Raw genomic sequence first — 15,695 nt, forward strand, 5'->3', positions numbered from 1 at the left:
ACTAATACTTAGATTTTTTGGCCAACCAGTTTTTAACTAATATCAATTGTTATATCTTTGTTATACAACTGCCATTAGATCTAACAATTCATTATTTGTTGTGCTATTTATGTGTTATTGTGATTTTGTAATTCAAAGTATAAAATATAAAAATTATTATGCTATAATTTATATCAACTTAATAATTATAAAATATATTTTTTATTTTTTGTCGAATAATTTTTGTTAAATTTTTAAATCACATCGTTTTCCTTATTTTTCTTAAATTTTATTGCCGTATCATATTTAAAATAACCAATCTTTTTTTTAGTATCATATTAATTTAAATTAATAGATTTACCCATAATGAAAGTATAGCATGAAAGCAATGAACAAATCCATGAAAAGAATTTTGATCCATTGTTAGTTCTTTTTAATTTTTATCCCAATGCATAGTAGTTCCTTCACATTTTGTATGTTAATGTGCAATTATTAATAATTAAAAAAAAGTTAGTAATAAAAGCGACAACCAAATTAAACCCGAATAATTTCGTATTAGTAAAGCAGGGGCAAGCTGTTGATGAATATCTAAATTAACAACCAGGACAACACCAAGTGCAGTCTCACATGATTTCTTAAGGGTCACGGAAACCAAGCAAGATAAGTAGAATAAAATTTGAAACAAAAATGTTATTACCAAAATGACAAAATGATTGAACTCAGTTCATCATCCACCAGTGCCCACAAATTGATGCGACATTACCACACAAACACCACTAATACCAAGGTTGTCCTCATAGCCAGTATCCAGAAATACGTTCCTTTAGACGTGCAACAAAACGTTCCCCTGAAATCCCATTCAGGCAATCAGTGCTGGACTTATCACTTTTATTGTTCGCGCATCAGTGGCTAATCGATTGGGCCTGGAAAGATAATCAGTCCCATAAATGAGATTAACCAAGACTTCTCAAACTTAGCATCTGAAAATGATCTAGTTTACATTTCATGTTTCCTATAACTGAAGAGCAAGATTAAAATATATACTATGGTAAAATCATTTTGTGTCCTGCAATACATGTATAATGGATTAAATGGATGTGTACGGAATAAAGCAATGTTACTAATATGCTTTTTTGACAGTTAACCATATGTGCATTATAGAAGCAGCCACCCGAAAGACATCAACAATTTAGAGCAACAATATCGGATTATGACAGAGACACTCATGAACTGTGGGTGACTCTTAGCATCGAATATCAGAAATCAGAATTAACCTACCTTATCAGGTGATCCTGACCTTGACCTTGATCTTGCTCTGAATCAATGAATAGAAAAAAAAAAAAAAGTTTTAAAAAAGGTAAGGAAATTTAAAAAACAATAAGAAAACCATATAATAAAGCAAAGAAGCTAACAGCAAGTTGAGCCCCAATACCTTGATGACTTAACAGGAGAGGCAGATCTGGATTTAACCGGTGATTTGGACACAGATCGCTCCTGTGATTTACTAAATACAGGAGAGAAAATGGTTGAGGGAAAGATCAGACTTTTGGCATAAGGGTCAGCAAAACCCTCAAATAAAAATTCAATAATCATTTAAATCCCTTACATTTTATTGCAATCAATCAAGTCTTAAATCTTCTATTTCGAATCAGTTAAATCTTTAAACATCTATTTTCACCCAATGAAGCCTTCGATCGAACGAAAACAGTAAATCATTTATCCTCTAAGAAGGGCTCAAATGGTGAAAAAAAAATATGAGGGTTTAATTGACAGAGGCTTGAATGATTCTTAACTTTTAGTTCTAGGGCTATTTTGACACTTTTGCTATTATTTTTTAAAGAAAAAAGATGAAAAAGACCAAAACGAGAAGAAAAAGGGGGCTTATACCTCCTGTCTCTTCTAATGCTCCGGCTTCTGCTGCGGCTTCTACTTCGGCTCCTTGATGGACTGCTCTCATATCTCTTTACCTATCCAAGTAGATGAACAAATAAACACCTGAGGCTTATCAAAATGAAACTTGATTTTGAAAATTTTAGATTGCAGACAACAAAAGGAAAAACAATTTCCACAAGTAATGTTGCTGGATCTACAAATCCAAATGGTGATTGTAACTAGTGAGAATTTTCAGAAACAGTACGGTTCCTGGGAGAAACAGAGGGTACAGAATAATTAGGGAAGTGAAAGATAGAGGGATCATCAGAGCATATTGATTCATGTGTTTACTTTCTCAAAGTACAAGCATTAGTCTCAGATATGTGAATGCATAGAAAGGGATTATAACTTTGCAATTGAAAACAATTCAACGGTTTCATGGATCTAGCCACATATACAATGGAATAGTCCTCGCTCATAAAATTCCCCAGGACTAACATTTAACAGTTCAAAACAATGAAGATGAGAATGTAGCAACAACAGTAAAATAGTAACAGTAGAATAATGCGTAGGCAGTAATTAGACTTTTAATACTTGAACTTCGGGAAAATGTACAAATTAGTACTTAAATAAATAAAATGTACAATTTGCACCCTAAACTTTCAAAATAATGTAGAATTTGCATACTAAACTTTCAAATTATGTACCATATTAACCCAAAATCTAATCCCACTAATCATATCTACTTATATATACTGCGTTTGATAAATATTATCAAATTATGTTTTCACCACAGCTACTATCAACATTTTTTTTTATTATAAATTAATAATAAATATTTTTAATTTACCTGAACAGTAAAAAAATCTAAGATCGGTCAATCATTTTTCATCATGTGAAATCCACATGAAAATTTTTACTAAATATTTAACAAATAAGACGCATATAACAAAAATTATACTGGTTAGATACCATATAGACGAGTTAACAATATTCGAATTTGGATTAAAATGATACATTATTTGAAAGTTTAAGGTGCAAATTGTATATTTTATTTTTTCAGGTACCAATTTGTACATTTTTCCAAAGTTCAGGTACAAAAAATGTAATTAACTCTTACCTGAATATAAGCTTTTGCCCAAGGATTTCTAAACTCAGTATCATCAAGTTTACGGATCTGTATAATGTTAGAACATGTCAGTTGGATTAAAAGCATTGAAAAAAAAAGCACAAATTCACAACAAGGAGGTAGAGAAGTTTCTTTCCAAACCACTTACTGCATATTTCATGTCATCATAATTGGTATAATCAACAATACCAAAAGTCCCTGAATGAATGGAGAGAGACAATAAATAAAAACTAATTCAAAATCTTGAAGGCCTAAGAAATAAGAAAATTCAGTTGAAAAATCATGAAGACACAATAACAATTTCATTCCATTCAAAACATGAAGGGAACAACCCATAAAACAATCAGAATTAGATGCTCTATACAAGCATATAAAAGGTAAGTAGCAGGAACAACTGATCTTGTAATTCTAAACATCACCCAATTTGAACATCAAAAAACATCCATACAAGTCTGCCCATCATAAGGAGATAAGAATATCAAATTGCAACATTTTATAGCTAATAGAGTTGGAACAAGGTAAGATTCAACATATGAACATCAAATGAAAATACAAAAAGAAAAAGAAGAAACCGAGGGAGCAGAAAGGGTATAAGGTTAACTACGAACTGTAAATGCTCATTAATACATATCCTCAGTTCATACCATCACTGTCACGCGAAATTTCAGCAAAACACACATCACCAGCTTTTCGCATGTGATCCTGAAAAGAAGTTACAAAATAGGTAAGAATTACAGCAGAACTAACCAAGCCTAAAATTTGTTTTGAGTTTTAAAGTTCTCAAACCTTCAAATCTTGCCAGGAAGCAGAAGAAGGGAGCCCACGCACAATAACTGCAGGACCAACAAGATGTGCGTACACCCATATTTTAGCACAAAAAGAACCAGATAAGTAACTAAAGGATGACACAGTTCATCTACTAGACAGACCTCGATATTCAGAATGGCGTGAGATGCCAAATTTAGCTGCACCCCCACCATATCCACCCCGTCGATCACTTGAGGATTGTCCTCTACCACCATGAGCAAGCTCAACCTACATCAATTACAATGAAAAGCCAATCAAGAAAAAGTTCTATCAATAGTATATACATCAAAACAAAAAGAGCCTCTTCAAAGTTATTACCCTCAAACGACAACCATCAAAGTTATAACCATCTCGACCCCTGATTGCATCTTCAGCATCTCGAGAATTCTCAAACTACGAAACAAACACAAGTAGCAAGAAATTGTTTCAGTTTATTTATACATCCTCCATGAAAAGTGAGATGACAAATGTACCTCAACAAAACAATAACATGGAGGGCGTGGTGGAATCTTCAATTCGATATCCAAAATACGACCATACTGTAAATGAGAAACGCATGTTATAAAACAACACAACTAATCAACCAAAAGTAAATAGAGCTTCAAATACATTAATGCTGTGGTTCATCAAATCAAAGTATGTCTAATATACATTCATTAAAATCAAGTACAAGCCTAATGGAAATTGATTAAATTCAACTACAAGATTCAGAACACCTCACAGAAAGGTTATATTTGTTCTTTCACATGATAACAAGGCATTGGCAGAAAAGTAAATTCAACACGTACCTTGTAGAACAGATCTTCAACCTCCCATTCTCTAATATCAGAGGGTAGGTTGCCAACATAGATTGTGCGTGAGAAGCGACCACTCATTTCCAGTACCAGAAAAAAAAAATACAACTATCTCACTGCATGCAAAGAACAGAACCAAATCAATAGAGAAAGAAAATTCCCAATTAAAATTAATGTCATTCTATCCACTCGAACATCCCATTATCATCAGCATCTACTCTGATGATAAGGAAAAAAGTTATTGCACAACCAAAAACCATGAAGCAAACCAAGAGAGCAATTCCTCCAATATTGAGCGGTGCTCCACAAGCTCCATTGCTCATTTGCTCCAAAGATGCTCCACAAGCTATAACAAAATTTGAAACTTAATTTGGTCTCTTCATCCTCCCATGAAGATTTTGCCAGAGCTTCAAAAGGGAGGAACAATCTCCAATCATTATTAAAAAACAAAACCAAAACTCAAAACTCCATGATTCTCCCACTCCCTTCCTATACCCCCATGTATCATTGCAAAGCTCTTATTTGTCCGAGCACTTGTCATCTATCATAAACAAAGCATGCGTGTCACCAGATGAGTAAGATTTTCAGACACATTATTTCATTTTACCTCACTCGTCTCTCTTATTCAACTACATTGAAGAACAATAATCCCCTTGAAAATACATTTTTATTCCTAGTTTTTTCCCCCTTTCTTTATAAACCCAAACCCAAATAACCACGATTACTTTTAACAGATTACGATAATCAAAAAACAAAAACGATATTTAAAAAAAAAAAAAAGGTAGAAATGTAAGTAATGAGGAGCTAAAGACATTGTACCGAAGAATTGAAAGCTTGGGAAGAGTGGAGCGGACCCGACGAGAGTCAATTAGAGAAGTAAAACCGGAGCTTGATTGAGTGGAGCTTCGTGTTCGAGCCTGCCTGGTCAACTAGCTAGGGTTCGTTTCTCTTCTTCCTGCTCAAATCTAAAGTCGAGTCCGCGAATTCTCTGGTGGATTTAGCTAAAGCCCATTCGATTTTTTTTAAGTTTGAGGGGCTCAAACCGGGCCTGATCCAAGTCGGCCCAATTTCAGAATCCGGGTCGTATCTTTTAAAGAGCACCTTAGAATACGAGGTCGTTTTATTAACAAAATTAAAATAGCTTCTTTATATACTGGCCATCGCCGACCGACTCGAACTAAAGTTTTCAAATTTCTTTTTGGCCAATTTAGGATTTGATGCCGGGATCTTTCTCTCAACCTCAACGGTCATTTCAAGGTCACATTTTTCCCTCCAAATCTTCAGTTGCTGGTTTCCACAACCAAACAAACATCTTCCCTTCCTTGTGTCAAGTCTTCAACCTTCTTTTTTTCTTTCCTCCTCTTTTCCAAACAAAATAAATTTAAAGGAAGATAAACTTTTTCTTTTTTTTTTTTTTTTCTGTTGACAGAACAGGGCAACGGTTTCGCGTTTCCAGGCGGCAACTCTGGTGGACTGGCCATCGTAACCGAACTCCATCGTCTGGTTCGACGAGAGTCTAATTGCGGTTGCATCCGGTCACCTCGTCACCATTCTGGTGAACATGTTTTGATTTTTTTTTTTTTAAATTTTGTTTGTTATATAAGTTGTTACGTAGATTTTTCTTTTAAAACCATATGTTTTCAATAATTTTCAGTGGGATATATTTTGGCCGTTAGAAAGTAGGAAATTAGAACCTTGAAATTCTTGTGAATTGCCATCTTTTATTCTGTTTGGTTTACAAGAAACTTCTAACCAACGAAGAAGGAAAAAGAAAAAAAAATGTGTATACTTTCTGATGTGTAAAGTAGAAACACTGTTTTGTTGCTAAGAATTAAGACTGATGCTAGACTTTTTTTTCCTTTTAAAAAACCTTTCCTTGAATTCTTTTATCAGAATCCGGCATTGCCCTTTGGACCTCGCGACCTGATCACTTTTCTCAAGAGTGAAGCTTACCCCATTGTGGTGGTAAAGAAAGAAGGTACGTCATGTTGCGAGTTTCTATAAATCGGAAATGTGGTTAAATTGTTCCTCCATTTTATTGGTTTTATAAACCTCAAAAGATAGAGGTACTTAAATCATTGTTTTCTGCAAAATCGGGTTGGATTTGGTCATTTACTTTAATTCGACGTCTCTTCAGATCTAGCATCTGGCTGTTTGTTGCCCACCACTTTAAGTCGGCATCCTCATCCCTGTGTTCAATCAATTGCATGGTCTAATCTTGGAATGGCTCCTAACTCTGGGTAAGAACTTGAAAGATTTCGTTACATTACCTTCTTGTTTTCTGCCCTGCATTATCAGTACTTTTGTAAATTGCTCCTACAAAATGTAACTCTATAAAGGTGGTTGCTGGCTGTGTGCACTACAGAAGGATGCATAAAGCTTTATCGATCTCCCTTTCTGTGCTGAGTGGATAGAGGTATGTACTCAGGGGTCAGGATAAATGTTTTGGTCTTAATGTAGCAAGTTATAGATGTTGTTATTTCCCAAGAAATATTTGAAGCCACTAAAGTGAAGTAGATCCTCAAATTCTTGAGTTGTTTGTTTACAATGTAGTGAGTACCATAACAAAATCAGAAAGAATGATGAAGTTTAGTTTTGTAATAACCATATTCTATATAAGTTGATATTGTGGGGATTAACACTTCCTAGATAATAGATGATATAAAGAGGAATAGGTTGAATCATATTTTGTATTTTTCCTGTTGCTTATATGCAATTACTGATAATGACTTTCTCTTCTTCAAATTTTCTTTATGTTTTGAATATAACAGATAGGCTTTATGATTATCTTGCAAGTATTAGTTTTGAGGAACCAGTCATTCCTCCCAGGAAATTTCTATTGTAAGCCCTTTCATGCATTAATGAACAAAGCTTGCATTAGCTAGTTACCTCATTCTATTTACTCATATGAATCCCTTTTTTATTATGTTTATTGTTCAATCAACCTTGACAAGCTTTTGTCTTCTTCTACTAGGAGCCAGTGCCGGCCCATGGTTGTGTTGATGATCCACCAGACTCTGTTTCAGGAAAGGAGCTCAAGCAAAGAAGGGTGAACACTTCTGGTGTTAGGTAAGCATGCATTCCTCTTGCATAAGCCTACAAATGAAGAAAAATTCAATCCTCTTGAGGCCGAAGGAGGCTACTAAATTAAAGCAATGAAATTAGCAGCATACTATAATCTACAGCCAAATGTTTTTTAAAATGATCAAAAGGAGAAGAAGTAAGGGTTGTGATCTGAATGCAAAGAATATCAAGCAAAACACCAAAACTGAATTTAATACATATTCATGAGTTCTTGTGGTCATCCTAAGGTTAGCCTTTCCGATCTCTTGTTATAGCACAAGGCATCCTTTTATAAAGTACCCTAAAAATCTTAGCTTCTATATATTTTTTAAATGAATGTGGTGCAGGAACTTTGGCTCAGAAACTTCTTGTGAACAAATATCATTATAAAAATGGCAAGGATGTCAATGCTGATCCCAGCCCTTCCTGTGAAGTGGCGGGACAGGGTCCTCCCAAGGTCTGGTTTTTGTGCAAAAATAATTTTCTTCTGCTCTCCTATATGTTGTCCAGTTAGCATTCTTTTTAGCAATTTAATCCCAGTATCATGCTTAGTAAGCTGCTTACTATGAATTTGAAAGCTAGCATGCTTCTGTTTTGGTTTCAAATGCTAGTGAGACCTTAGCTGTGCTCTTTGTGAATTAATTTTCAGGTGCTGAACAATAAATCTGGCCAAGGAAAAAGTTCATATCAGACAATTACTCCTATCAAATCTAAAGGAAAATCTACTAAGAAAATACTTGAAGTTTGTAGCCTACCTTTGATAACCGCAGTATGCTTCACTTAGTGCAATGCTATCATCACTTGTTGTTGCCTGGTCTCCACTGCTCAAATTATCATCTGGAAGGTGTCTGGTTCCTGAAAATAATTCATCCAACTGCTTTTCTCTGCGAGCAGTTGGATTGGAGTCTGGTAAAATTTCATTCTGAAGAATTCGTGCTCCACAATGCTACTCTATTGAGCAAAATGGCGCCCCTACTGCTGTGGAGCTCGTTGGGATCCTTCAGGCACACAATTCCTGTGTCACCACAATAAGTTGGGCCTTGCTTGCTTCTGATTCTTCAAATCCTTAAGTTTTATTAGCTACTGGGAGTTCTAACAGGAGGTGAGTTTGGTATGCTTTTACATTGTTTCAACTTTTTCAACTTTGAAACAACTTTGGTATTAAAATTTCTTCTATAATTGGTATCAGAGATGTTCTTAGGTTTACATCTTCTGGATTTAATTTTGTAAATCTTATCCATCTTATCCTTAACAAGAACCTAAAAGGTTGTTTTCTACTTCTTATGCACTTCCTTGTTCTTCTTTTATATAGTGTGAGGATCTGGATATGGCATGGGGAGGAATTGTTAAAGTCATCAGAAGTTAACAATGCTCCATTTTATCTATTGAAGGAGGTATAATGCTCCTTTTTTTCCTCTGTTGAAGGGGGTAGCTCTTACTTCTTTGTTAGTTGTATCTTCTTATTTGTTTATATTTGTCAATAAAATCTAGTCTGAGTTGTAAATTTCTGAATAGATTTTAAATATTTATGCTGTCCCAGTCTTGGTGCTTTCACTTATGCCTACTCAGTCGCTTAATAAAATGCTTTTGGAGGTTGGCAAAGGATCTGGAGCTTTTGAAGTATGGGTAGGAGACATATCTGTGAAAAGGTTTAATAGAGCTGGCTCATATGATTCCCATGACCAAGTTGTAATTTTCTTCCTTTTTGTTCATTCTCTTTTCTGCCGCATCTCCCCATTGATTTATCTTTGACAAAATGTCTTCAGGTTACTGGTTTAGCTTGGCCTTTTGATGGGTTATTTTGTACAGCCGCAGCCAGGTATACACTTTTACAAATTTCTGGTGCTTCATATTTGCTATTATTCAGTTAATTTCTCAGTAATTTTTTTAGATTTCTATTTTTTTTGTATAGAGATTATAGGCGGCTACTATTGACATTTTTAAAATTGAATCCATTCTATCTTTTTTATCTGAACTGTTCAGTCAATCATGTTGCCTTATTTCTTTGCTGTCTAGATGTACTTGTCTTAAAAGTAAATGTCTCTAGCAGACACTACATATTTGCAAGTTACTTACAGTTAGCATTGTTGCCAGATTGAGCTGCAAGGGATACATTATCTAAGTGGGTTAAAAATCTGAACAACATTGTTTAGGCCCTTTTAACATACCAATTCTTAGTTGTTTTCATCCTCTGCTTTCCATATATATATTTTTTTCCAGTAGAAGAATTGTAGAATGCAACAAGGAGGTTTTGTAAGCCATGAATGTGTTCATGCCTTGTCAGTATCTCTGCTACATTTTTTATGGCAATACATGACACGCTTTTCTTGTATTGAAGTTTCACTGCCAAAAAGAGTTATGTATGCTTCATTACTTAATTAATAATATCAATTTCTTTAGATAATTTACCAAATACCACTCCTTAGTCATTAGTTGCCACTCTTTAGCTGTCAAAAGGTGGAAATTGCAGGTTGAAATATTAGTACTGTATGTTATAATTTGTCATAAGCATAAATATTATACCATTGAGTTGCAGGTATATTCATTTACTTATTTATTATGTTATGAATGATATTAGGATAATTGTGTACATAGCTGGAATTTACATGGGAGTTCCCTCATAGAAGTACCCATTCCCTCAAGTTCTTCTTGGCTGAGGAGCTTCAGTGATGTATGATGCCACCTTTGCTGGTCTCCTTTACTTTTCTTCTTTACGTTTAATGAAATGTGATGAACATTTTTGCAGCTCCCAGATGTGTTTATTTCATGCCTCAGTCTGGTGGTATCACCCAGTAATCTTGCAGTTGCTATGGTATGATGTCTTTCCTAAATCTCTCCCATTCTTGTCGCTATTCTACTTCTTTCAAATTTGTTAATGTTCATATCCAGAAATTGCTTTGGTGAAACATATGCATGTGTTTTTAAATAACAGATTTATAAATTATAACATTCTTTACCTGTCAGGTGTTCTTATTATATTCTTTATCCATTTTCTTATTTGGTTTTCTGTTTGTGGAATTCATACATTCTTCCTCATAAAAGAAGGATCCTTCTGCACAGCTTGTGACCTAATTTATCATTTGAAAATACTCTTCTCTAGTAAGAACCATCACCATTTTCATTATTACTTGCTTATAACTATAATGAACAAGAAAATATAATAATACTTCAATCCTGCCGTTCTTACATGCCATTAGCAGAATCATGCATTTATACTGAACAACATATTAAATAGAAGCATTGCATGCTGACTTTACGGAGTATCATGGTGGTTAACCATGCTGCTGATGTGTGAAGGTTAAATCAATTTCATAAATAATCTTTATGTTTTCTATTAATGTCTTTCTATTAGAACGTTATGATGTAACTTCTTGTTTAGGTAATGTTGCTTAAAGTAATTGCTGGTATATTAAGAGATGATGCAGTTTATTCACATTTTTGTTTATAAAATGTGTACCTCCTATAGATCAAAAGACTTGTTTGTGTTTGATTTTTGTAGGTTCACAGTTTTGATGTTAATCAGTTGAACCAAATATATGAGGCAAGGTATGAAACTTTTTCCCAAATCTTTTATTCAAGTTACATTCTCTTTAGTGTATTGTGAGAACTAGGGACTAGTTAAATATTAATACCATACCAGGCCAGTGAGAGATTTGACTCTAAAGGAGAAAATGTAACACTCAGGTTAAGAATTAAGTTCATCATTACATAAGAACCTTGAAGAATGAAGACCATAAAAATTTTGCCAGTACTTAACAATATAAAGCGCAGACCCCAAATCACAGTCCTAGCTAAGATGTTCAATTTTGCCTAGTTGTCTCTCAGTTGGACATGGATTATCTGGCATTTTAAAAATTTGTAATCTTATGGTCTTATTAACCTTCCAAGTTGTGCGTTGATCCTGAGAATCTGTTAAGTCATTGATTCTCCCAGTGTTTAAACAAATTATTCAAATGCAAATTCTACTAATGCAACCCTTCTCACCACAGAGACAATAGCTAAATTTGCATGACAAAACATCATTCCAAGGGTCTAAGAGGGTAAAATGGAGACTTTCATGAATTATGTGAACAAAAAAATATGAGAACACCATATGGTTATGTGAGGCATATGTATAGAGAGTAAGAACAAATCTTCTTCAGCAGTCTTTTAGCTAATTTATCAAGTAAATAGTGAAAAATCACAAAGGGGCATCTCATAATAAAAATAAATATAGACCAATAAAAAAAGGTACAAAGAAGGAAAATGACTACTTATTTTTGTTTGTTTACCCTAAATTTCTATCTTCTGTATATTGATTTTCTTTTCACTTGCTAAGGCTTCAGAACTGCTGTTGAATTTTTCTGGATTGGTTGACAACAAAAGGACATTTTGTCAAATACTTCCCTGAGGTTTGATATTGAAGCTTTTCCTGGTTTTTTGGAGAAAGAACTTGTTTTTTGGGAGTCCAATATTTTGTGGTCTTTAAAACAATATGGACATTGGTATAAGGCTTTGGTTGTTTGGGATATTAGAGCAGCATTATTGGCCTTCAAGAGATCTGCACCCCATTATTTTGACCATGTGCTGGTTAAGTGGCTGTCAAAGTCATTTCTGGATTTGCATGTGGGACACTCTGTTGAAAAGGTTCAGCCACATGTCTGTAAAAGTTTTTACAAAAGCTGCTGCACGCCAGTTGTACCTCCTTAATATTATTTGCAGACAGGTAATACTAACAGAGCTAAAGGCAGATGAAATAAACAGCAACTTGTTGAACTTGGGAAGATTAGATGAGGCTGATTTTGCTCAAAGTAAGCAACTTAATTTGTGGATGGAGTTACTTTCAAGCAGTGAGAGAAAACTACGTGAGATGCTTGTGGGTTTTGGTTTTTCTGCTCATAAAAGACTAGCCTCTAATTCAGCCACCTGTTCTTCTGAGCCTGGATTTTGGTATCCTCTTGGTGTAGCACAAATGGAACAGTGGATTGCACATCATAACTGCCATGTATGCGAGCAACTAAAAGTCCTTGCATTAGAGATTAAAACCTGCAAGAGGTGCTACTCTTGGCAGATAATCACATCCTTACCTTCATAATTGATATATAAGTGATTTTAATAGTTCTGTGTTGATATTGGTAAGGAGACTTTTTTTATCATATATGTGGATGCATAAATAAACTTTCCTGGAATATGTTGACAAAAAGCAGAATGCAGTTTTACCTCTTGCATTAATACCATCATTTTTGTTTTACATAGCATTTAAGGTCGCTAGTCCTTCGTCAAACTAAAACAATGTTCTGTTAATTAAAAAAACCGTTGTGCCTGGTGCTGATTGTTTTCTTGAGGGACTAGGCCTTTTATTTATGATAAGCACCGCTGCAAAAGTTAAATTCTGTTTTTCTGTTATGCCTAATTCTTATTAATTTTTGGGCTCTTTTTGCTTCTCAAACAACAGTACTGACTGCATTGAACTTGAAGCAGAAGAGCAATGTAGCTATTGTTCAGCACTGGTTCCTTTTGATTCCTCAGAATTTGCCTTTTGCTAGGGTTTGGAGAGCAATGGTGGATTTAGGCAGAAACATGAGTTAGCAAGTTGTGCTGTTTCTATGCAGGTTTGCCCTACTACTCCTTTATGGCTTTACAAGTGTTGTCAAAGATGTACTGCCAATCTTGCACGGAGTTCTGTCCCTTTTGCGGGATACTGCTACAGAGATCACAGCCAGAATTTCTTCTCTCTGTACTGCCAGTGTAATCTTCACCCCAGGTACAGTATGTATATTCTTGTCAACAAATTTTTTAATTATTTACTATTATACATCATTCACTTGTATAGACTTTTTTTTTTAATTCTTAATCTATTCTGGAACTCTTTACCCTTATACTTATCTGGTTTAAGAGGGCATTATGCACATAAGTTATTTCGAACCCACAATTTTCATACATCAATTTTAATGTCATGCCAAGTGATCCAAAAGTCAATCATCCTAGTTTCTTAGTCATTTTACTTTGAATGGATGGAAGGAACTTAGGAAGGATCTCATAAGTGATAGAAAGCTGTGAGTTTTTTCTCTAACTTCTAATTTAATGAAGGCTGCTGTTAAATTCTTATGAGTATCCAATATGAAGACAGTGTGTAAATCAAAACAATTTGCACAACTCTGGTTATCTCCAATTTAGCCTGGATTGGTTAATACAGAACAGAAACGTCCCCACAGCCCATTCGAGTGAAGCTGTTCCGTCGGAATCAGTTAACTACCCCACCAAAATTTAATGGCTATAGAGTGTGGACACAGCCTAACAAACAAACAAAGCATATCATCTACTCGTCATCGCAAAGTTTGTGTAAAACGTAGCTTTCAACTCCTTGTCCTTAACCCAAAAGAAACTGTGTAAACTGCTAGAAAGAAATTGGATTTTTGTTTTGAGTCTCAAATTGTTTTTTAATATTTGACGTTATAAAATTTGAAACTAAAAATTTAGAACTTTTTCAACAAATTACGTGATTGATGGCTAATTATCAAAATCATGAGGAAAATAAGAAATAATTGGCTTTGGAATTTGGAGGAAGATCGACATTTTGGTGTATGTTGAACCCCCTCGCCGTGCTTAAGGGTCAATAGAATTCCATTCAACATTCATCAGTAATCCAAGCTGAATTTCAACATTCAAATGAGAAATGCTTACCTTGGCTTTTGAATGGAAACGTTATGTACTTCTGATGTTTACCTTGATTTTGAACCGAAGCAATATGATTGACTTGTAATATATTTTTGTCTGGTGTTAATAAACATCTGAACAGGAAAAGAACTTTTTCATAATTTTTTTAATGCAAAAGAAATTACAATTTAAAAATTAAAAAAATTATAAAATGTTAAAACTTTTTTTATATAAATAGATTGAATTAAATTTAAAATTTTAAAAAAAAATTTTATAATCTGTAAACAATTATTTACTTTTTAATTACGTTCAAGTGAGACGTTTATAGAAAGAACAAGTTTTTTTTACCGATGATTATGACATTTATAAGACCACACAAAGCATGACGAACAATTGTTGCATTGTTGTTGAGATCTAATCTCAATCTCTATGGTATCCCATATTTTATTAGCATTAAGTTTAATTTTTTATATAAAAAATCATAATTTAAAAATTAAAAAATTTAATAAAATATAATAATTAAATATATTAAATATCACTTTTTAATAATAATATATAAATCAGTTAAATTATATCTCGAATTCATTAAATTTAAAATTTCCTCCTCCTTACTCCAATTATATATATTTATAATACAATTAGGAGTATTTTAAAATTTCCTCAATTTTTTTTTTTTGAATTTTTTACCAACGATTTTAGAAAAAAATGGTATGACGCATCGTTGCTGATGCTGCTGCTGGTTCTTATTATTATTATTATTTTTTTATCAGGCCTGTCTGATTCCTTCTTCGGATGTCTTTCTATGCCATAGTTGAGAAATGAGCCAGGGTTTCGGACTTTTGGACGATATTTCATATTGTTTGAGAACTATATTGCAAAATCCTGACATTAACATTTTTGTGGCTAACAGATCGCTGCATTTTTTTTTCTTTTTCAGATAAATTTCAAAACCCGAAAAAAAAAAAAAAGAAAAGCTGTGCCTCGTCTCCATCTTTTGTTCATTCTAGGCAAAAATGTATTGAAATCATTAATACAGTGCATGCATTTTGCAGGCTGTCATTATTGATCAAATCAGATTTTTCATTAATCATCTTTCAGTAGGAATTATTAACCTTGTTTAACTCTAATTTATTTCCTCTTTGAGATAAGGATACATTTTATTATAAAAAAAAAAAAACAAACGAGGAATCAAATTTCAACAAACAAAATGCATTAAAATATAATATAAATATATAAATTAATAATATTTTACACGATAAAAATATATAAATTATTAAATTTATTTTAAACTCACCTTTCTTTTTTAATCCTAAAACCTAATTAGAAATTTAAAAATAATTTTAGTTACCTATGACATAATTCTAATGTGCATTTTCTACATTTTCTTTATTTCACACAAAAATAAAAACATTGCT

General features: G+C 33.5%; 1 protein-coding gene and 1 pseudogene across 6 annotated transcripts; one reads left to right on the top strand and one right to left on the bottom strand.

Annotated features, from left to right (window-relative positions):
* Positions 1-513: 513 nt before the first annotated feature.
* On the bottom strand, positions 514-5,574 carry SR34A (SER/ARG-rich protein 34A). 5 transcript variants are annotated; one of them, XM_022907216.2, is made up of 14 exons: positions 5,401-5,574; positions 4,851-5,122; positions 4,576-4,697; positions 4,261-4,326; positions 4,106-4,180; positions 3,910-4,015; positions 3,767-3,813; positions 3,625-3,682; positions 3,129-3,178; positions 2,972-3,028; positions 1,867-1,946; positions 1,412-1,483; positions 1,258-1,294; positions 514-902 (listed from the first exon to the last, which is right to left on the bottom strand). In XM_022907216.2, the coding sequence occupies exons 3-14, from the start codon at positions 4,660-4,662 to the stop codon at positions 882-884; spliced, it is 756 nt and encodes a 251-aa protein (XP_022762951.2). In that variant the 5' UTR covers positions 4,663-4,697; positions 4,851-5,122; positions 5,401-5,574; the 3' UTR covers positions 514-881. The 5 variants fall into 5 exon arrangements, with proteins under 5 accessions (XP_022762951.2, XP_022762984.2, XP_022762976.2 ...); XM_022907249.2 differs by having other exon boundaries at positions 4,851-4,927; positions 5,401-5,564; XM_022907241.2 differs by having other exon boundaries at positions 4,851-4,988; positions 5,401-5,564.
* A 224-nt stretch (positions 5,575-5,798) lies between these two features.
* On the top strand, positions 5,799-13,502 carry LOC111302808 (uncharacterized; annotated as a pseudogene). The gene is made up of 23 exons (XR_016344883.1): positions 5,799-5,912; positions 6,011-6,136; positions 6,475-6,559; positions 6,719-6,821; positions 6,921-6,997; positions 7,042-7,089; positions 7,353-7,376; positions 7,556-7,650; positions 7,794-7,801; positions 7,992-8,101; positions 8,227-8,277; positions 8,415-8,553; positions 8,725-8,746; positions 8,834-9,038; positions 9,160-9,333; positions 9,411-9,463; positions 9,557-9,677; positions 10,115-10,180; positions 10,223-10,315; positions 10,391-10,456; positions 11,144-11,190; positions 11,970-12,678; positions 13,236-13,502. The product of XR_016344883.1 is annotated as an uncharacterized LOC111302808 (transcript).
* The last annotated feature ends 2,193 nt before the right edge of the window (positions 13,503-15,695 follow it).

Source organism: Durio zibethinus, chromosome 9, assembly GCF_047325235.1.
Source record: "Durio zibethinus cultivar Kanyao isolate XHJ-2024 chromosome 9, ASM4732523v1, whole genome shotgun sequence".
Lineage (NCBI taxonomy): Eukaryota > Viridiplantae > Streptophyta > Magnoliopsida > Malvales > Malvaceae > Durio > Durio zibethinus.